The sequence below is a fragment of the Dryobates pubescens genome, chromosome 2, assembly GCF_014839835.1.
Source record: "Dryobates pubescens isolate bDryPub1 chromosome 2, bDryPub1.pri, whole genome shotgun sequence".
Classification (NCBI taxonomy): Eukaryota; Metazoa; Chordata; class Aves; order Piciformes; family Picidae; genus Dryobates; species Dryobates pubescens.
In genome coordinates, this window is record NC_071613.1 from 29,529,390 (window position 1) to 29,547,089 (window position 17,700).

Here is a 17,700-nt window from a genome sequence, read left to right on the forward strand (position 1 = left end):
ATGCTATGTGTGGAGCCACCTCTGTTGGTGATGCATTGTGTTTTAAAGGGTTGTACCGACAGAGATCGAAGTAGCCTAATTAGAGCATTTCTGTTGCTCTGTGATGTTGTCTACAGTGAAGAAGCTCAAAGAATTCACAAATTTTTGTCACAGTTATATAAATAATAAAATTATACAGTTAAAAATATTACTTTCCCTCAAACTGTGTATACTATGGTATAATGACAATATTTTATACATTTAGGACGGAAACTTTATCAGAATTTGATACCATAGGAGCAAATAAGCCTGACTTGATAGATATAGTCAATATTCATAAAGAATACACAGTCCTACGTTCCACAGTGCCATCATCAGGATATTATTGCAAATTCTGCCTTTCTTTTAACATTAGGTCTGATGTTGCAATATTGTACAATGATCGTTCTGTTCTTGAAAATCATCATGTAAGTGCTGCATATAAACTCATGCAAGAAGAGGAAATGAACATCCTGACACATTTAACCAAAGATGACTGGAGGTAAGACCTACTGTGAGGCCTCGAGCACAAGCCCTCTGAGGAGAGGCTGAGGGAGCTGGGATTGTTTAGCCTGGAGAAGAGGAGGCTCAGGGGAGACCTTATTGCTGTCTACAACTACCTGAAGGGTGGTTGTAGCCAGGAGCGGGTTGGTCTTTTCTCCCAGGCAACCAGCGCCAGAACAAGAGGACACAGTCTCAAGCTGCACCGGGGGAAGTTTAGGCTTGAGGTGAGGAGAAAGTTCTTCACTGAGAGAGTCGTTTGCCATTGGAATGCGCTGCCCAGGGAGGTGGTGGCGTCACTGTCCCTGGAGGTGTTCAAGAGGGGATTGGATGTGGCACCTGGTGCCATGGTCTAGTAGGCATGAGGTCTTGGGTGACAGGTTGGACTTGATGATCTTTGAGGTCTTTTCCAACCTTGTTGATTCTATGAATAAAAAATCATTCCAGTATTTAAACATAATAACAAACCACTAGATCTCCCTTGTGGTGTATATTTTAAGAATTCAAACTGCAGGAAGAAGCTTTGGCTAATCAATGCATAGAGCTTAGGAAAGGCTTCTGTGGTGTAACAAAGTACTGTTTGGAAGACTCCATATAATTTTAGTTAGGTGCATTTAGGAAGCATGGTGTTGGACTGTGGACAGTGTCTCAGGTGGAATAGCTTTTCAGGAAAACCACTCTTAAGCTAGGCTACCTTTGTCTATGAGTGAATTAAAATCTTGATGCAGAGTGACACAGTGCTACCAGCTTGAGTACTACTGCCTCTGGGAAATCTTTGGTGTAACGCAGCTCAGCATAATCATATCCTGGTCAAGCATTAAAAAATGAATTATTTGGAGAGTCCAATAGTAATAAAGGCCCAGAAGAGCTACAGAAATGACATTTTTTGTTCTCAAATGTAGTATGATTCCTGAACAAAATTTGAACAGCTTGAAAGAAACAGGATCATAACTGATTTATCACCTGTAAGACCAAAATGAAGAAGTGTTAGAGCTAAAATTTCCTCCATTTTCAAAAAGGACATGTTGTCTTTGTATATCTGTGATTGCTGCATAAGATGCTTAAAATGAGTCTTCTGTGTTTTCTAAGCATAGCTATTATTCAGAAATCCTTAAAATCTCTTGCACATATGGGGACTATGAAGTCAGAGAGAGATGTTCTGCTTCCAGGAAGGTCCCCCACTGATAGGTCTGTCTCTGTGACCCTATTTTTGCTTGTCCTAGCTATTGAGTATGGAGAAAATGGTTGTGCCAGGAGACAGCCATCAGAGGCTGATATTCTGTCTTTTAAAATCATCATTGTAGAGAGGTAATGATTTTCAACTCTTCAGACTTGTTGCTTTGAGTATATTTTTTTGAAGTGTCTTTGTTTCATATTGTTTCCTGTCAGAATGCTTCCAGATAGAAAGGGGAAGGCTTTCTGCAGTTAAATTTCAGTTCAGGACTGGACCAGAATGTCTTGAAGACACCTATGTGCTTCCCTAGTCCTGACTCCTTCATCACTGCAGTCCACCATAACTGAGCGTAGTTTGGTGATCCCTGCATGCAGTTGCTGCAGCCGACAGAAATCTGGTTGCCAGCTAGTAAAGTGTATCCCAGTTGTTCCCTATTGTTATGTCACTGGTGAAAAGAATGATAGGATGGAAAGTCCTGTGAAAGAAAATATTTCCCTGTAGAAAGTGGAGCCTATGGTTTCCAGGAGTGTGATGTTTGTACATATCGCTCCAGTGAACTGCAACAGAATAAGGGAGGAATGTCATAGGCTGTCTTCACATTTCTGACGCGTACTCTTCTCTGCATAGATTGCTTTGTCTGGTCTGCCCATGGTTCTTTCTCCAGTCTAGTTATGGACCCTTTGCTCTAACTTCTGTTGCATTTAATTTCTCCACCATTTTTGAACCTGTATAATAAACTGCCATGTTCTTTTGGAAGTTACTTAATTACACACTGAGTATGTTTGCTTTTGCTTTTCAATCTTCTTTCACTGTAACCCAATTAGGACTTCCTTTTTAGTTTTGCAAATTTTGTTTGTATAGAGCGACTGCATTGATCCATTCCACTATTTTATGCAGCCAGTTTGAAGCTGGTAGGATTTGGCAAGTAAACTATGTAGAGTTTATGGTCTCTTGTAGGGGCTATTCAGTACAACTTAGAAGAGATGCACAACCTGACTAATAAGCTCAAGCAACTAAAGTAGACGATCGGTTCTATGCTTTGTCACTTAACTAGGCAATTGCAGTCTGTACTTTCCAAAGTGCCAGTCTAGGAAACTGCACAACCTGTTGAAGTCTGGTGCTTTAGAGGGTCAGTCATGGAAATGAGGGTTTCTTGGTACTTGTTGCTAATATTAAAAAATTCCAGTTATGCTGTCATCAGATACAGGTGTTCACAGGTGCAATGTCAGATCTGTTAGCCACTTGAAAGAAGTTCTTCAGTTTTCTCTTATTACTGGGTGAACTTCTTGGATCTATACTGAAATTCATGCTGTTTGACTAAGAGTTTTGAAGTTTTTACTGAATTAAATTGGCATTAAATTGAAATGATAATTTGTTCAACTTTTTAATGTACTTCCTGGCACTGATTAATTTCTTGACTACTGTCAGATCTGTTTGCTTGAGTTGCAACAGTTTCAGGTTTTTTTTCAAATTTAACACTGCTGTCTATTTAAACTGTAGTTCTGCTAATTATTTCAGCAATATGAAGCAAAATGACTGAGAATTATTTTATAAGTATTACATGTTCTGTTCTACATGGCATTTCTTCTACATTTCTTCTTTAAGAAGAGAAATGCAATAATAAACTGTCAGCTTCAATTAAGTTTAAAACACAGGATATGGTTCTTAGCAGAGAAACACTGCCAGCATTCTGATGAGGTGTCCTTTGTGGATAACATGTGACATTCATAGTAATTTCTCACACTTTTCTCAACTCTGAAAATGTATTCTAGTCTTTCATACTGTCTTGTTTCTCTCACTTCACACCCCTAAATTACTAAAGTGAGATGCATTTGGTCTCCCTTGTTTGATTTACCAGGCTTCTACTGTTCTAGCACTCCATGTGTTGCATCAACAATTACAGGTGGCCAGGTGTTATTTGTCTCAAATCATTCCAGTCATAAGGCATACAACAGTATATTGCATGATTATAGAAAAAAGACTAATAAAACATGCATTATAAATAATGTATAACAAACATCTTTTCTTTCACAAATTCCCTTGGCACTCTTCTGTGTGAGGGAAGCAGGATTCCTTAACTTGCAAGATGAACCTTATGTCCTCAGTTCCCAATTTGCTCTTGCTCATCTTAGCCTGTTCTTGCATTTTTTCATTAGTTTCCAGATGACTAAATATCTTTGCCATGGACAAACCCAGGTAAAGCTGGTTTCTCTTGGTTGGTTAACTACTTTCCTGAGAAATTAATGTGCCACTCCTTGTATCTTGTTTATTACAGCATTATTCATGTAATTTTTTCACTTCATCCTGCATCTGTTTTCTTACAGTATACTATGAATAGGGCATATGCATATAGAAGGGTTAAGAAAAGATGACAGCACGTTACAGTTTACTTAAGAAAAATGGACAATATATGCTCAAACCCAACAATCTTCCAATTGTGGGCCCCACAAAACTGCTGTGCACTGTATGTGAATATTGTTAAGCCTTTCTGTAATACCTCTTAAGATGACAATACCTACATATCTTTTTACCATAGTTGTGTGAGCAGTACTGTGTTAACCCCATGCTTGTAGCTATGGACTGCTTAATAAAATGATCAGAGATTTTTGTCCAGGAGTTACCTGTGAGACCAGCTGGGGCCTCCTTCAATATGGAAGTTGAGATTTAGGAATTATTTAAGTCCAAGAGTAATCTTCTGTGTAATGGTAGTGGGTTAAGCATTTGTAGCTCTAGAACTTTATTTAACATTTCCCCATCAGTTCTGAATTTTTCACCACTCTGTAGATGATGGGTGGAATGCAGGCAGGAAACAGCTGCAGACTGTAGATGGGGAGCCTATTCTTTGCTGTTAAGCAGCTTTTTTGCGGCAAAAAGTCTCCAGAAGCGTGTGAGGACAGTGCTACATTGTTTGATCTTTATTCTTGTGACAGAAGTAAGAATTAGGGTTTGTTTGATGCCATGACAGTGTCAATAACTGAAAGTAGTATTTTGCTTCTCTGTGTGTCTCATAACGTACAGGTGAACTTATTTCTGATTACTCTTAGAAGTTCATACATGGGAACTTCCTAGGAAAATTTACCATGGAAAGGGGAAGTGATAATTATTTCAGTCATACAAATGACAGGGTTTAACAGTGTAAAGTGATCAGTTTTCATACAGTATTAGCTGTTCTTTTTTTCTTTTTTTTCTTTTTTTCTTTTTTTTTTAATGGGTTTAAGTTGTGTTTGAAGAGTACAGTTTCAAAGAAGTGTGGAGGAGGAACAGTTGGGATGCAAATTAATTAGTATCTTATTGTGAAGTCAGATAAGGCAATGCACTTTCTAAACACAAGTTGCTATGGCTGCATACTATTGACTAGATGTGAGCATCTTTTTTCCAGTTACATCAAAGCAAATCAGGAATAACTATACAAAAATCAATGACAAGTATCAGATTAAATGTTTTTGTAACAAACTATTCTAACAGCCCTAAAGAAAAACTACAATTTACCTTTTTAAAACAGTCCTTTGAAAAAACATCATTGTTGAGTAAATCAAGGATATGAATACAGTATGAAAGATCAATGATACTGACTAATGTAGGGTTCTATTGTTGCAATTGATATTTGGACACCATTAAGTTTGGGGGTGTGCTCATGAGGGTATATGCCACAAAATGAAAAAAATAATGCTGTGAATTGTCCCTGATATACATATAAGCAACATTTGCACATAAATCTTTCTAGGCCATTTAAACATTTTCTACATAAAGGCTCAGTAGACTCCATGTAGGAGGATATGCAGAAGGATAGACAGTCCTTCTACACTGAGGAAACAGAACTTTTCAAATCAGAATTAACGTTGACAAAATGAATGTACTTTTGTGTACAATCAGAATTAATACCCTCTCTTACATGATGCTTGCTTTACTATTTTTGTATTCATTTAATGAAAAGCTGATGGATGAGCCAGACTGACAATAATACCACAATACAGATAACTTATAAATCCCAAAGTTCTTCTGAATCATGGAATAGATACTAAGCTATTTTAAAGATGAAGGGTAGTTTGTCACAATGGTCATATATTAATATAACATTGATAGTGTTTTAGATGCAATACCTCTTGTTCTGTTTCCACAGCCTTCTTGCTAGGTTTAGTGTGATATCAGGTCATCACTAATATGCAGGTGGTAATAAAAGACAGAAATATATCCTTTTTTGTGATAATAAGCCTAGAGAACAACTGGGGTTTTTTGTATACTCTACTATTTGAAAAATAAAGACTTATAATGGATGACAGAGCTACATGTAATTTTAGTTTATACACTAGAAAAGAGGAATTACAAAACAGTTTGGCTGAAAGAATGATTGCAGAGTGCTTTTTCTGAAGTATGCTGCTTTCACAAGAATCCCTTTAGGATGCAACGTTCAGGTTGTTAATAATTTATTGAAATGCTTAAAGAAAATGTGATAAACCCTGTGGTGTTATTTAGAAAGTTATCATTTAACAAGTACTGTTTAACAAATGTACCATACAAAGAATACATGAATTGTAATAAGTCGTTTTGCTTTTAATTATTTTTAGGGAGTTGCGTAGCTTGGTCATTGAGATGGTGTTGTCCACAGACATGTCAGGCCATTTCCAGCAAATTAAAACGATGCGACATACTCTGCAACAGACAGAGGGGTAGGTTATTTTCCATTATGCTCATTATCTACAGTCTTTCAATGAATTCATGTATTAGAAAAGAACTTTTAACAGTTGCTTTTGTTTTGAGATAATTGGAGCATGTCCTTGAATTGACAGGGTAGACAAAGCCAAAGCCATGTCTCTGATTCTACACGCAGCAGACATAAGTCATCCAGCAAAATCCTGGGAACTGCACCACCGGTGGACCATGGCCCTGATGGAAGAATTTTTTCGACAGGTGCCATTTTAAAAATCTTTTAATAAATCTAGTCCCAGAAGCAATGGTTACAGAATGAAATCTTTTTATAAGTCTACTAGCAAGGATGCTATTGGTTGTGATTGACAAGCATAGTCAGTAGTATATATTGCTTATTCTTCACACTGACAAATTCAAATTTTATGTGCGCGAATAAGATGAAACTGTTATAACTCTGTATCTATTTCAGCTGATACTAGAATTCTGAGTGGTTTTTTTTCCCTTTCAATTATAATATAACTTGTCAAGTTGTTTTCATTCTGTAGACAGAAATTTATATATGCTCTGAGTTAAAAAGAAGTGCCAGCAGAGTAGGATGAGGGAGCTGAAAACAGGAAAAGTTCATGTTCAGCAAGGAAGGCAAAAAGCTGTCTCCATTTCAGATTTCAGAAGGCCCTCCTATTTCTTTTCCTTACCAACACTTCTCATGCATATGCCACATAGACCTGAAGGTTTTTCTTTTGTAACAGCCTGATCCAAAGCCTTAGGTTAGACAGTATGATCCTGCAAATTCTGTGGCCATATATCTCAACACAAAAACAAGGACACACCTTTCTAAAAGTCTTTTCATTTCTGTGGGATATTGAATTCAAAGAGAAAGCCCGATGGGCATTGGTGTTGCTGCTGCCATTTTTCACTCACCTCAGCAGGTGAAAAAACTGGTACTTCAAAGGGGGAATATTCTCACTGTGATGAATATTTATGATCATGCACATTTGTAATGTGACATGTAATGAAATGTAATTGATAGTCAAAGTCTAGTTTGGGTTTTACCCAGTTTCTACAGCTATACACATGTTTTTAAAATGGTTAATACAGATAATGAAACAGTATATGTCTTTCTCAGCTTGATTGTCTTTATTTTGCTGTATAATGATGGTTTAGGGGTGAACTTTGTAGGGTTAATGTCTGGATTTGATGATCCCAGGGGTCTTTTCCAAACTGAATGATTCTATATTTTCAGACTGGATGTGGCACACTGGAAAAAGAAGTCAGAGGATGAAAAAGTCAGAGCGTTAAACTGTGAGGCTGTTAGGTCTATCTGCCCTAGAATGTTCTTGCTCAGGTACTAGAGGTCGTTTGCAGGTATTCTCAGCAGGCAGCTTCAGGGCATCCTTGACTTTGTACTGGGGAGACAGATTGGAAAGCTGGTGCCATAATTTAAATAATGAATGGACTGAGTTTTGTGGAAATACTGAGAAAAGTCATGAGTTTGTGTTTGCTTGTGTAAATGAAAATGATGGGGATTTTGAACTAGAGAGAACGAAAGAGGAACAGATTACCCCAGATATATATTACTTGAAAAGGTCAGAAATTACTAACTGTAAAAACAATTTTGTCACGGAGAAACAGACTAGACAAAGCCCATGGGATAGTGAGGGAATGTGTCCAGTCAAGTGGATGTAGCATTAACAATAAACAGTACCACACTGGTCATTGGGTGATTAAGATCAGCTAATGTTTTAGTTATTCCTTTATATTTTCTGTTAGAAGAACTATATGGATCCCAAATAAGCTCCTTAAAGACTTATGAAGATATTTAACAACAGAATCAAATCACCGTGTATATATGTCAGCACTATAAAATGTAAAAGTCTTTCAGGCTGTATAGGAGTATGCAAAGAATTTGATCCCTCTTTATATGTACTCCTAAAACCAGCCTGTGGAGTAGTTCCAACACATTTAAAGTGTGATGAAGTAGCTGTACATTTATAAATGCACTCAGCAGTGCAGGCACAGTAGGTGTCCTGTTTCCAAGGTGCACTGGCTTGGTTGTGCATCCTCTGGTCTGTTAAGATGCCAGCCAAGATGAAGTAGTCCAAATGTGTAAGAAGCCTGCTAATTCCTCCTCTTCTTTTTTAAAGATAGTAATTCAACTACTTCCACTGCCTAACAATAAAAAAGGCAACATAATCTGAAACTGGTGATGTAAAACAAATGCTTTAGTAGTCAGCTTTTTAACAGGCAGTAGTAAGCAGCAGGAAAAAAACAAACAAACAAACAAACAAACAAACAAACAACAAAACATCCAACAAAACCCCATCACCTAGACAAAAACTTTGTTAACTGCAGCTAGCAGTTAAAATATATGCCAGTGCTAACTTCAGGGAGAAAAGCCAAACAATGCTTTGAGTTTAAAAGCAGCAAAAACTAAACAAAGTGTGTTTTAATGCCAAGAAAAATCTGAGCTATTTGTTTAAAACAGAAATATACTCACTCATCTCAAAACCTTAACATTAAAGAAGTACATAGTTCAAGTCACTCAAAGACATATCACAGCTCCTGTATCATTCTGCTTTCAGTCTGAATACATTCAAAACCAGAAAAACTGAATTTATCTATTGAGTTCAGCACCTGAGCAAAGAATTCTCTTTACTGTTTTGATCTTGATGTTGATTTTTAAATCTCATGACATTCTAATGATCAATTTAAATAGCACTGCTGTGCCATTATTACAAATTATAATAGAAGTAGACTTATATGACACTTAAGTATTAATTATGTATTGCATTAATTGCAAAATGTGAGTCATAGAATCATAGGATCGTTTTGGTTGGAAAAGACCTTTAAGATTGCTTAATCTTATTGGCAGATGACTTGCTCTTGAGGAGAACTTACTTGCTTTCAATAAGTTCCTTTTTATAAAAAATGTCAAATGTAAGTTAGAAGTAAGACTTCTACTTTCCTAAAAACTTAAATAATGAGTGGTTTGGGTGTGGTTTGGTGTATTTTTTTGGTTGGTTGGTTGGTTTTGTATGTTTATTTGTGGTTTGGTTGTGTTTTGTTTTTTTCCTGTGGCTTGTTTTTATTTAGGAATATAAGTGAATTAGTGATCTGTTGACTCAATACTAAGAGTGTTCAGATTCCTTTCTGTCCCTCTCTCAAATATGTGCTTATAATAAATATTAACCATTGTTGATTTCAGGGAGACAAGGAGGCTGCTTTAGGTCTTCAATTTTCCCCACTCTGTGACCGCAAGTCTACTTTGGTAGCTCAGTCCCAAATAGGTAATGACAAGTTGCATTTATCTTTTTCTTATACGTGTAGGAGCATTTAAAATCATGTGAGCATTTCTTATACCAATTTTAAATGTTCCAAATGACACCATGTAGAAGGTATTTCTTTGCACCTATCTTTTCAGCAAACTCATACTCTTACAGCAAAATGTGCTGGTCTCAAAAGAACATGAAGTAATTTCAGCATATGTGATGCCAAAAAGGGGTAGGAGAAGCATCAACCAAAGTACTGGACATGAGCCCAACTTTTACTGTAGAATTTGATAGATCGTGTCCTCAGACTGACTCCTACTCAAGAACCTGCAGGTCTGTCTCTACTACAGTCTGAAAGCCTGGTACCATTTTGTAGATGCATCTCAACTTAAATCTAATTCATACATTGGATCTCTGGACTGCAGTTAAGACTGTCAGTGTGACAAGGTCAGACTACAGTCAAACTTCCTTGGATTGACAAGGACTACTGCATTCTGTTTCTGTCTATCCTAACTCTGTTTTGGTCAACAGTGGCCAGACGTCACCTTCCCAGCTCCATCCCTGTTTCCATCAGCAGTAAGGAAATAAAAATCGATAAAGATCACTGGGGCTAGTTACAAGGCCTAGAAAGATACTGAATAAAGCAGTATGTCCTGCCAACAGCTTTACCTTTTATGTGAGTGAACACAGGGAAAGATTCTGCAGATTATGTCTTACCCTTGAACTGAAGCATGCCATCCTCTCTGATCTTGTCTCTCAAAATGTCCTTTATTCAGTTTCAGTGGAACTTTAAAGGCTTGAGCATTGTACCTACAGCAGAAGGGAAGCTGGGCCCTAGGGTGAAGCACTGTTGCTCACCTTTGTGCTATGTTGTGTGGTTAGAGTATGAAGACATCTGGAAATCCATTGCTAGCTCATGTTTTAGCTTTTTTCTTTTTTCTTTTTTTTTCCTCTGTTAAGTGCTCAGCCGAGAATAATGCTTCATTCTCTCACTGTGTCATTCTATACCTTGATGAGCACTTTAAAATGTAAAAGACATTGTTCAGAGCTGACATCTCAGAACTGTGGGTTGAATGCTGTCTCCTGAGGATATTACTTGTTCTCTTCACTGATTTGACAGAACACTCCTACACACTGTGAAGTAACACTTTACCTCCTCAGAATAATAAACAGCAGTTTGAAATATTAACTCCTTGGCAAAAAGCTCTTAATGGTAAAAGAGAGAGTATGACTTCTAGCTTTTTGCCTCAGCGATAGCTACCCTTCTATTCAATAATTAATATGAATTTCAAATTTTAGGTGTTTTCTACAGATTTACAGGAATAGAATTGAAAAACAATTATTATTCATATCTAGTTATACCTATACAACATCAGGTAGATTTTGGTTTAGTTGTGCTTTTTTCTTCAAGATTATGCCAGTGGAATCGAGTATATTGAATCAGAATTACAGTAAGAAAATCAGCCTGATAGCAAGTATTTATTTTTCATATTTAAGAGCTGTGGAATTTTAAAATATGATTTTCTCTCTTTTTCTACTTTAGGCTTCATTGACTTCATAGTAGAACCAACATTTTCTCTTCTTACTGACTCAATGGAGAAAATTGTTATGCCTCTTATAGAGGAAGCATCAAAATCTCAAAGTCCTGCATTTGGGACACCCAGGTATGAATACACTGTTTAGTTATTGAATTTACATAAACATAAAGATGTCATTCTCAGAACGATCTCAAATACTTTACAGTTGGCAATGTAACGTCACTAGCTGTCCAGTATCGCCACCGTGTGGTGTTGTGTTGTATTTGCAATATGCTGTTACTCCAGTGACTGGGGAGGATCGTGCATATTAAAAGGCAAAAACACAATAAAGAGCACAATATAGCATATCTAACAGCAAATTTTCCCCCTTTGACTAAAATCTTAGCAATATATTATAGAAGTTCTTATTTCTCTTCTCTTGAACCATTTAATGGACAGTACAAAAATACATCTTTATGAGGAACAATTAGAAGAGGAGGTGATAAAGGCTTCATGTTTGTTTGTTTATTTGTTTTTTAATGATGTTGTACGTCACTTTCCTTCTTCACCTTTTCATGTTGACATTATTTCATATATACACTTGAGACAAAATTGATTCCATTTATATTCCATTTGAGCATGATGCAAGAGGGGGTTTGACCATCAAACTCTTGATTTTTGAATCATAATAGAAGTTGTCTATGAAACAAATGTGCTATGGCAGATAATGTTATCTGTTTCCCACACTGAAAGCCTCATTCAATAATCAGATGATGCTTTTACAAATAGTACCTCTGTTACCACATTTTTTTCCCATTTTAACACTAATTTGAGCTTTCACTGAGGCTTCTAATGTGGTAACTCTGCAGGGCAATTTTTCATTTCCTGTGGCTTAGTTAGATTTTGATAGCAAAATGATGAGCCAAGCTCTCTGATCATGAGTTTATATGTATTTTGTTTACTAGAAGTAAGCAAAAGTTACTAGAAGTAGGTACTTATAACACTGCTCTTCTTAGTGTTGTAAGGAGTATAGTGCTAAATGAGGACATTATTGATAACAAATTTGTTTACCTGCTCACTTCCTCATCAATGATTGAGCATCACCTACGAATGATTAGAAGGTCCAGCCTTCATTTTCAGTTGATGTTCATGACTGAGTGCTAGATGAATGAAGGCGTATAATCTGGCAAAGTATGTGTATGTAAAGATTCCTCATGTGATGTGGAGAATGAGAGAGATTTTTTTTTCTTTGTGTGGAATCAAGAGCTACACCTGTAAAGAGAGTAGAGAGCCTATATGATATAGAAATGTCTGAGTCAGCAGAGTTGCACAAACAGTAGTGAATGGGTGCCGTGAGTATATGATGATATGGCATTCACTGTGGTACCTGAAAAACATTAAAATCATAACCTATTATTTCCATACTATCCCATTCCAAACCTCCAGAGCAGTTAACTTGTCTTGTGCAGTTCTCATTACAACTATGTTTTCTGATTAATGTAAAACCATTTGTATGCATATTAACATGTCTTTGGTACCAATGATATAAACTCTACAGCATAATTGAGTAAGAAAAATTCAGTATGACATGATTGCCTATACAAGGCCAGAAACAGGTCTGATTTTTTAATACCAAGAAAAAAAAAAAAGAAGTTGTTCTTCTTTCTGCTCCTTTACATGCATCTGCATATTCACATATGAATAATCAATTTGACTTCTACCTTATCTTATCTGTAAGGCAGCTGCAGTAGTTTTTAATTGGATTTTAAATCCACTGTACTAAATCCTTCTTTGACTACACTTGAAAGGTATGTACCTTGAAACAAGTTTTTAATGCAAGCTAAACTTACCTGTCATACACATTTATGTCTTGATTTTTCTAAATGGTGAAAACTATTGTTTTAAGTTAATGATTACTTGTAGGTACTGAGGAATCATTTGCTGTTTGTGTCTTACTGAAACTGCCAGGCTATGTTCATAGTTTAGGAAATTTTTTTCCTTCTGCAGCCAATGTAGTTTGGGAGCAGTAAGCAATGCTGAAGCACAAAAACGAACCAGTTTTAAAAGTCCATGTGACGGAGGGACTCACGCAGATATTTCTCTAGCAACTGTAGACCTAAGGAGCTTTAAGGACAACTTGATGAAGATCATTCAAGCAAACAAAGAAAAATGGAAAGAATTAGCAGTAGAAGGTATGATATACTAAGGTGGAATTTTTTTGTAGCTTACTCCCTAAGATCACACCTACTTTTAAATTTCTTTTTTAATTTACTTTTTTTTTGTTTCCTTCAACCTACAAGAATACATAGTTGTCTTGTATTCATGTATTTTATGTCTTAATGTTTGTTTACATGGTCCTGCTTTGCTCTCCCTGGAGGTATAAAGAGATGTAGGTGGTCAGGTGATAAGAGGAAAACTTGTAGTTTGTACAATAAGGCTCTGTGCTGCTCAGTTTATCTGTAGACTTCTGGTTTAGAAATGCTCATTCTTGCACATTTAATCATAACTGATAGTGACATCTGCTTTAAATGTCCAAATCAACAATTTGAAGTAGTATGTGTGGCTGCATTTCTTAAGAAACAGGAAAGTGATATTTTGCTAATAAAAAAGCTATTTGTTCCTCACTGTATGGGACAAAATTCAGTATCAGGGGCTTCTTGACACTATGCCATAGGAAATTATTTAAATCATCAAGCGGACCTAAAGATCTGGTAATCACAGCATATATTACACACAAACAAGGCAAAAAAGTGACTTTTTATTGATTGATAATTAATAGAGCCAAACCTGCATCAAAACTCTTAGCTCTTAAGCCACACCTGACAATTCTCTGGAGATAGAATTATCTGAGTGAAATGCTTTGTGTTAATTGTTGAACACAAGTTATAACCTTGACCCATTTGGGAATATTTTGTCCACGGTCTGTGTTGTTTCTGAGTAAGCACCTGGAATATTTCAGTACAATGTTGCACTGCTGGAACTGATCTCATTGTACTGACTGTAGGTAATGGTATCTTGGAACCCAGGGCTAGCCTTGTCTTTCATCCCATCACCCGAAGCAGCAGGGTGTTTTTCTCAAAGATGTGTGAGACAAGCCAGAAAAACACTGTTGACTGGTGCTAAATTCTAATTTAGTGCTAAATTGCAAATTAATATTCTCATTAGGAGAATATAAAGAATAAGCTTCCATGTATCTACTGTGGCAATTACTTCAGAGTTAGGTAGAAGTGGCAGCTAAGGAGGAGATTTAACTAATAATGTCTTCTTCATGAGCAGCTTCTTATGATCAATCATCTCTTTTGATATTGTACAACTAATACTGACTGATCAAAAGGACAAAGCTGCTAATTTGTGACGATCAGTAGTAATAGGAGACCATCCGGGTACCCAAGACTGCTTAGCTACAGCCTGCAGAAATCTGGCAGCCCTGGGCTGTCTACATGCGAGATCTTTCAATATGGAAGAATGGAGAACTTACTAGCCAGAAGTTTGTGTTTCCAGTTGAGTGTAACTAAATAGTTTGATTTTGGTACATCGGTGTTTTGATATATTGGTTTAGGAGGTGTACAGTGCTATCAAAAACATAATTTCCCCTTCATTTGTAGTGCTTTGTAAGTTACTGATACATTTAGTCCAGTTTTTAAGCCCAGTTTTTACTGGGCTATTGACAGCCATTAAAAATGCAAAGCTTCTCACAGCAAGAGATTTCAGAATTCTTCTGGGTAAATGATTGTTTCTCTATGCAGTCAATATAAGCATGAGGCCCATCAAGATCCAGGAAAATCTTGGCATGCTTTCTACTGTGAAAAACAGAGATGTTAATGTTCAAGTCTCCACGGACTTTGTTAAGATTGTGGTTGTTTATATTCTAGGATGCCCTTCTTTTCTTCTATCAACTTGACTAATGAAGTATTTCTAAGTATTTCCTGAACAGATTTATGGAATTACAGTAGAAGGTACATTAGGAAAACTGATGGGTAAGTGTAAATAGCTGGTGTTGAGGCCAGAGCTTGATGAACAGCATCAGCTCTGTGTGATTGTGGTTGAATCTGTTTTGCAAAATCTCCTTGAGAGCAAGGAAAAGTTTTATAGAACTCCACCCATAAGGAGGCTACTCACATCCGCCTCTTCAGATGACTGGAGCATGGCACGGAGGCCTTCATGGTGCCTTATTAGGATCTAGAGAAACCTTATAAATAATGCAAATACTTTTGACTACAGATTCATATTTTGCATACTATGCAAATAGTATGATTTTAAATAAAACCCATGGGAAGATTATATATGTTTTGTGACAGTAAGATATTTTCCATTTATTTGAAATGGAATATGTGAGCACTAAGGGCTTCTAGAAAAGATATTTTCACTAAGTGAATGTAGCCCTCTGGAGAGCACTGTCTGAGGTAGCAAGTAAGTTCTTTGTCTCATAATGGGAGCAGGAATCTTCCACAGCTGGTCCAGATGAACAGTGTGTCTGCAATGAAGCTGCACACTGCAAAGCCTGAAAATCCTGAACCAGGCTGTGCAAAATTGGAATCCAGTAATGAGTAAAAAATATTGAAATACATCCCCTTTCCACTTGAATTCAATTCCTTTCAGATTGCACTCAGCTTTGATTAATCTTGCAAGTGAATAACCTGAGAACCTCAGATAATTTGTTCCATCCTGTCTGGATCTCATGTTACCTTCTCTGACTCTATTGCTTGATGAAAAGTCTTTAGGTTTCTCTGGGCATATGTATGAACTTGTGTTTTATTCCTATATTAGTAGGAGCATGTACTGAGGGAAGAAATGTCAGGGGTAAATCACTGCCAGGTGAAAGGAGTGTTATTGCTATCATTGTTCATAGCTAGGTAATTTATGACAAGCTGCAAACAGCTGAGTGCACTGAGGAGGTCGTGCGTATGAGGAGAATGTGCCAGAGTAAACAGGCTGACTGTTAGTGGAGATCTCCAAACACGCTTCCTGAGCTGACTATGACAGATAGTACTAGTGCAGTTAAAAGAACCATCTGCATTCATGTCAGTGAGCTCCACGAGCACTAGACATTGTTTTGAGATTAGTTCCCAGGCTCAGAAGATGTCTCTAGAAAATGTAGTAGTACAGATAAGTAATATAGAAAGGAAACTAGCAGAAATTCACATAACTTTCTGAGGAAATAGGATAAATAATTTCCATTCCAGCTTCTCGCCTTTTCAGGGTAAGGCTACTCAGGTAGCATGGGTTTGGAGATAATTCAGCTGTCTCAGCAAGGGCCGATTTCTCTGCTCGGGTAGCCCAGAGCAGAAGACTGAGACACCGGCTGTGTCAGTGACAGGGCAGCTTTTCTGGACCTGCTGGTGCTACTGCTCTCTGTAAAGACAGTTGCTGTTGAGAGTTGATTTAGAGCAAGTAGCTTATGGAACAGTGTGCTTTGTTTTGGAAAGGCCTGTGTTAGTAAAGAAAGCGTTTTTCTACTTAGGCAGCTGCTTGAGAGCTTCCTTAACAGAAGGCACACTAAACAAGATGACTCCATTTTGCTAAAAAGGCCACGTCTTGTATAATTGATGCAGAGGAGCTCAGTGCTCTATAGCCTAAGGGTCCTCAACCTTTCACCACTGGAGAATTAGAGGAATGTTTCTCAGGCCTTTCAGGGAGTGCTGTTAACAGGGAATTACCATAATGATCAAACATCTGGGATTCTAATTTGAAAGCCTTGATGTTTAATTAATATTCCAAGCCCCTAATCACCACATAATCTGTCTTTGTTCAGCTCAACACAGTGATTAACAGGCGATTCCGTCCTGTGCGTTTTTCACCATAGCACGAGGGTTGCTATTTGCAGTTGCGGTAGTTGTAGCAAATAGACAGTAAAGATGCTCAGATGAATCTGAGAGGTTCCTTCATTAGAGAAAACTTTTGCTAAATGGGTTTTAAGGTCAGGAAGTTACTGGTCTACTGAGAAAGCTGTATGAAACACAACTTCTGGGGAAAGATTTAAATATCATGTAAAATCCAGCTTTTAGAACATAGAGAAATTGTAACACAATTATTTGATATTTTAAAAACACAATGTTTATTCCTCATGCTGACAATGTTTACCCAGTCATACATACTTTGTTCTGCAAAAGTGTTCCAAAGATTTACTAATCAAGTTGGTCAGTGGTTGCGAAGCTCAGGCACTCTTACAGAGTAAAAGGTTATGGACTAGTAATTATGTTCATCATCTGTTCTGCAAACATCACTGTAAATAAAGTTACAGTGATAAACAAACATCATTATCTTCCCCTTATAGTTGGGCTAAAAGAGGCACAGAGAGCTTATGTCATCTCAGGTCATATAACAGCATGAAGGAATGAAGCATACAGACGAAAGGCCCAGCTGCCAGTTGATTTGGCCCAATGTTCATCTGCAGGGTAATGCAACAGCAGTGTTACTTGTTCCCATTTTATGTTTACATAACTCTTCTGAATAATTAACTGTTACAGAAGCTGACCAAAGGTTGCATTGTTTGTATGGAAAATGATCAGTGTCCAACCGTGTCTTCAGCACCTTTTGCCAGTGCACTGCACGGCTCAAAGGTGTATGTCTGGGA

General features: G+C 37.1%; 1 protein-coding gene across 8 annotated transcripts in view; it reads left to right on the forward strand.

Moving 5' to 3' along the window:
* Positions 1 to 17,700, forward strand: part of PDE1A (phosphodiesterase 1A) — a 223,715-nt gene that overhangs the window by 191,228 nt on the left and 14,787 nt on the right. For all 8 annotated transcript variants that reach the window (XM_054173828.1, XM_054173822.1, XM_054173868.1 and 5 more), the window contains 6 exons: positions 395 to 520; positions 6,259 to 6,360; positions 6,481 to 6,601; positions 9,546 to 9,627; positions 11,153 to 11,273; positions 13,134 to 13,318. In XM_054173828.1, coding sequence (XP_054029803.1) covers positions 395 to 520; positions 6,259 to 6,360; positions 6,481 to 6,601; positions 9,546 to 9,627; positions 11,153 to 11,273; positions 13,134 to 13,318 — 737 coding nt within the window. The remainder of the gene's footprint in view (positions 1 to 394; positions 521 to 6,258; positions 6,361 to 6,480; positions 6,602 to 9,545; positions 9,628 to 11,152; positions 11,274 to 13,133; positions 13,319 to 17,700) is intronic.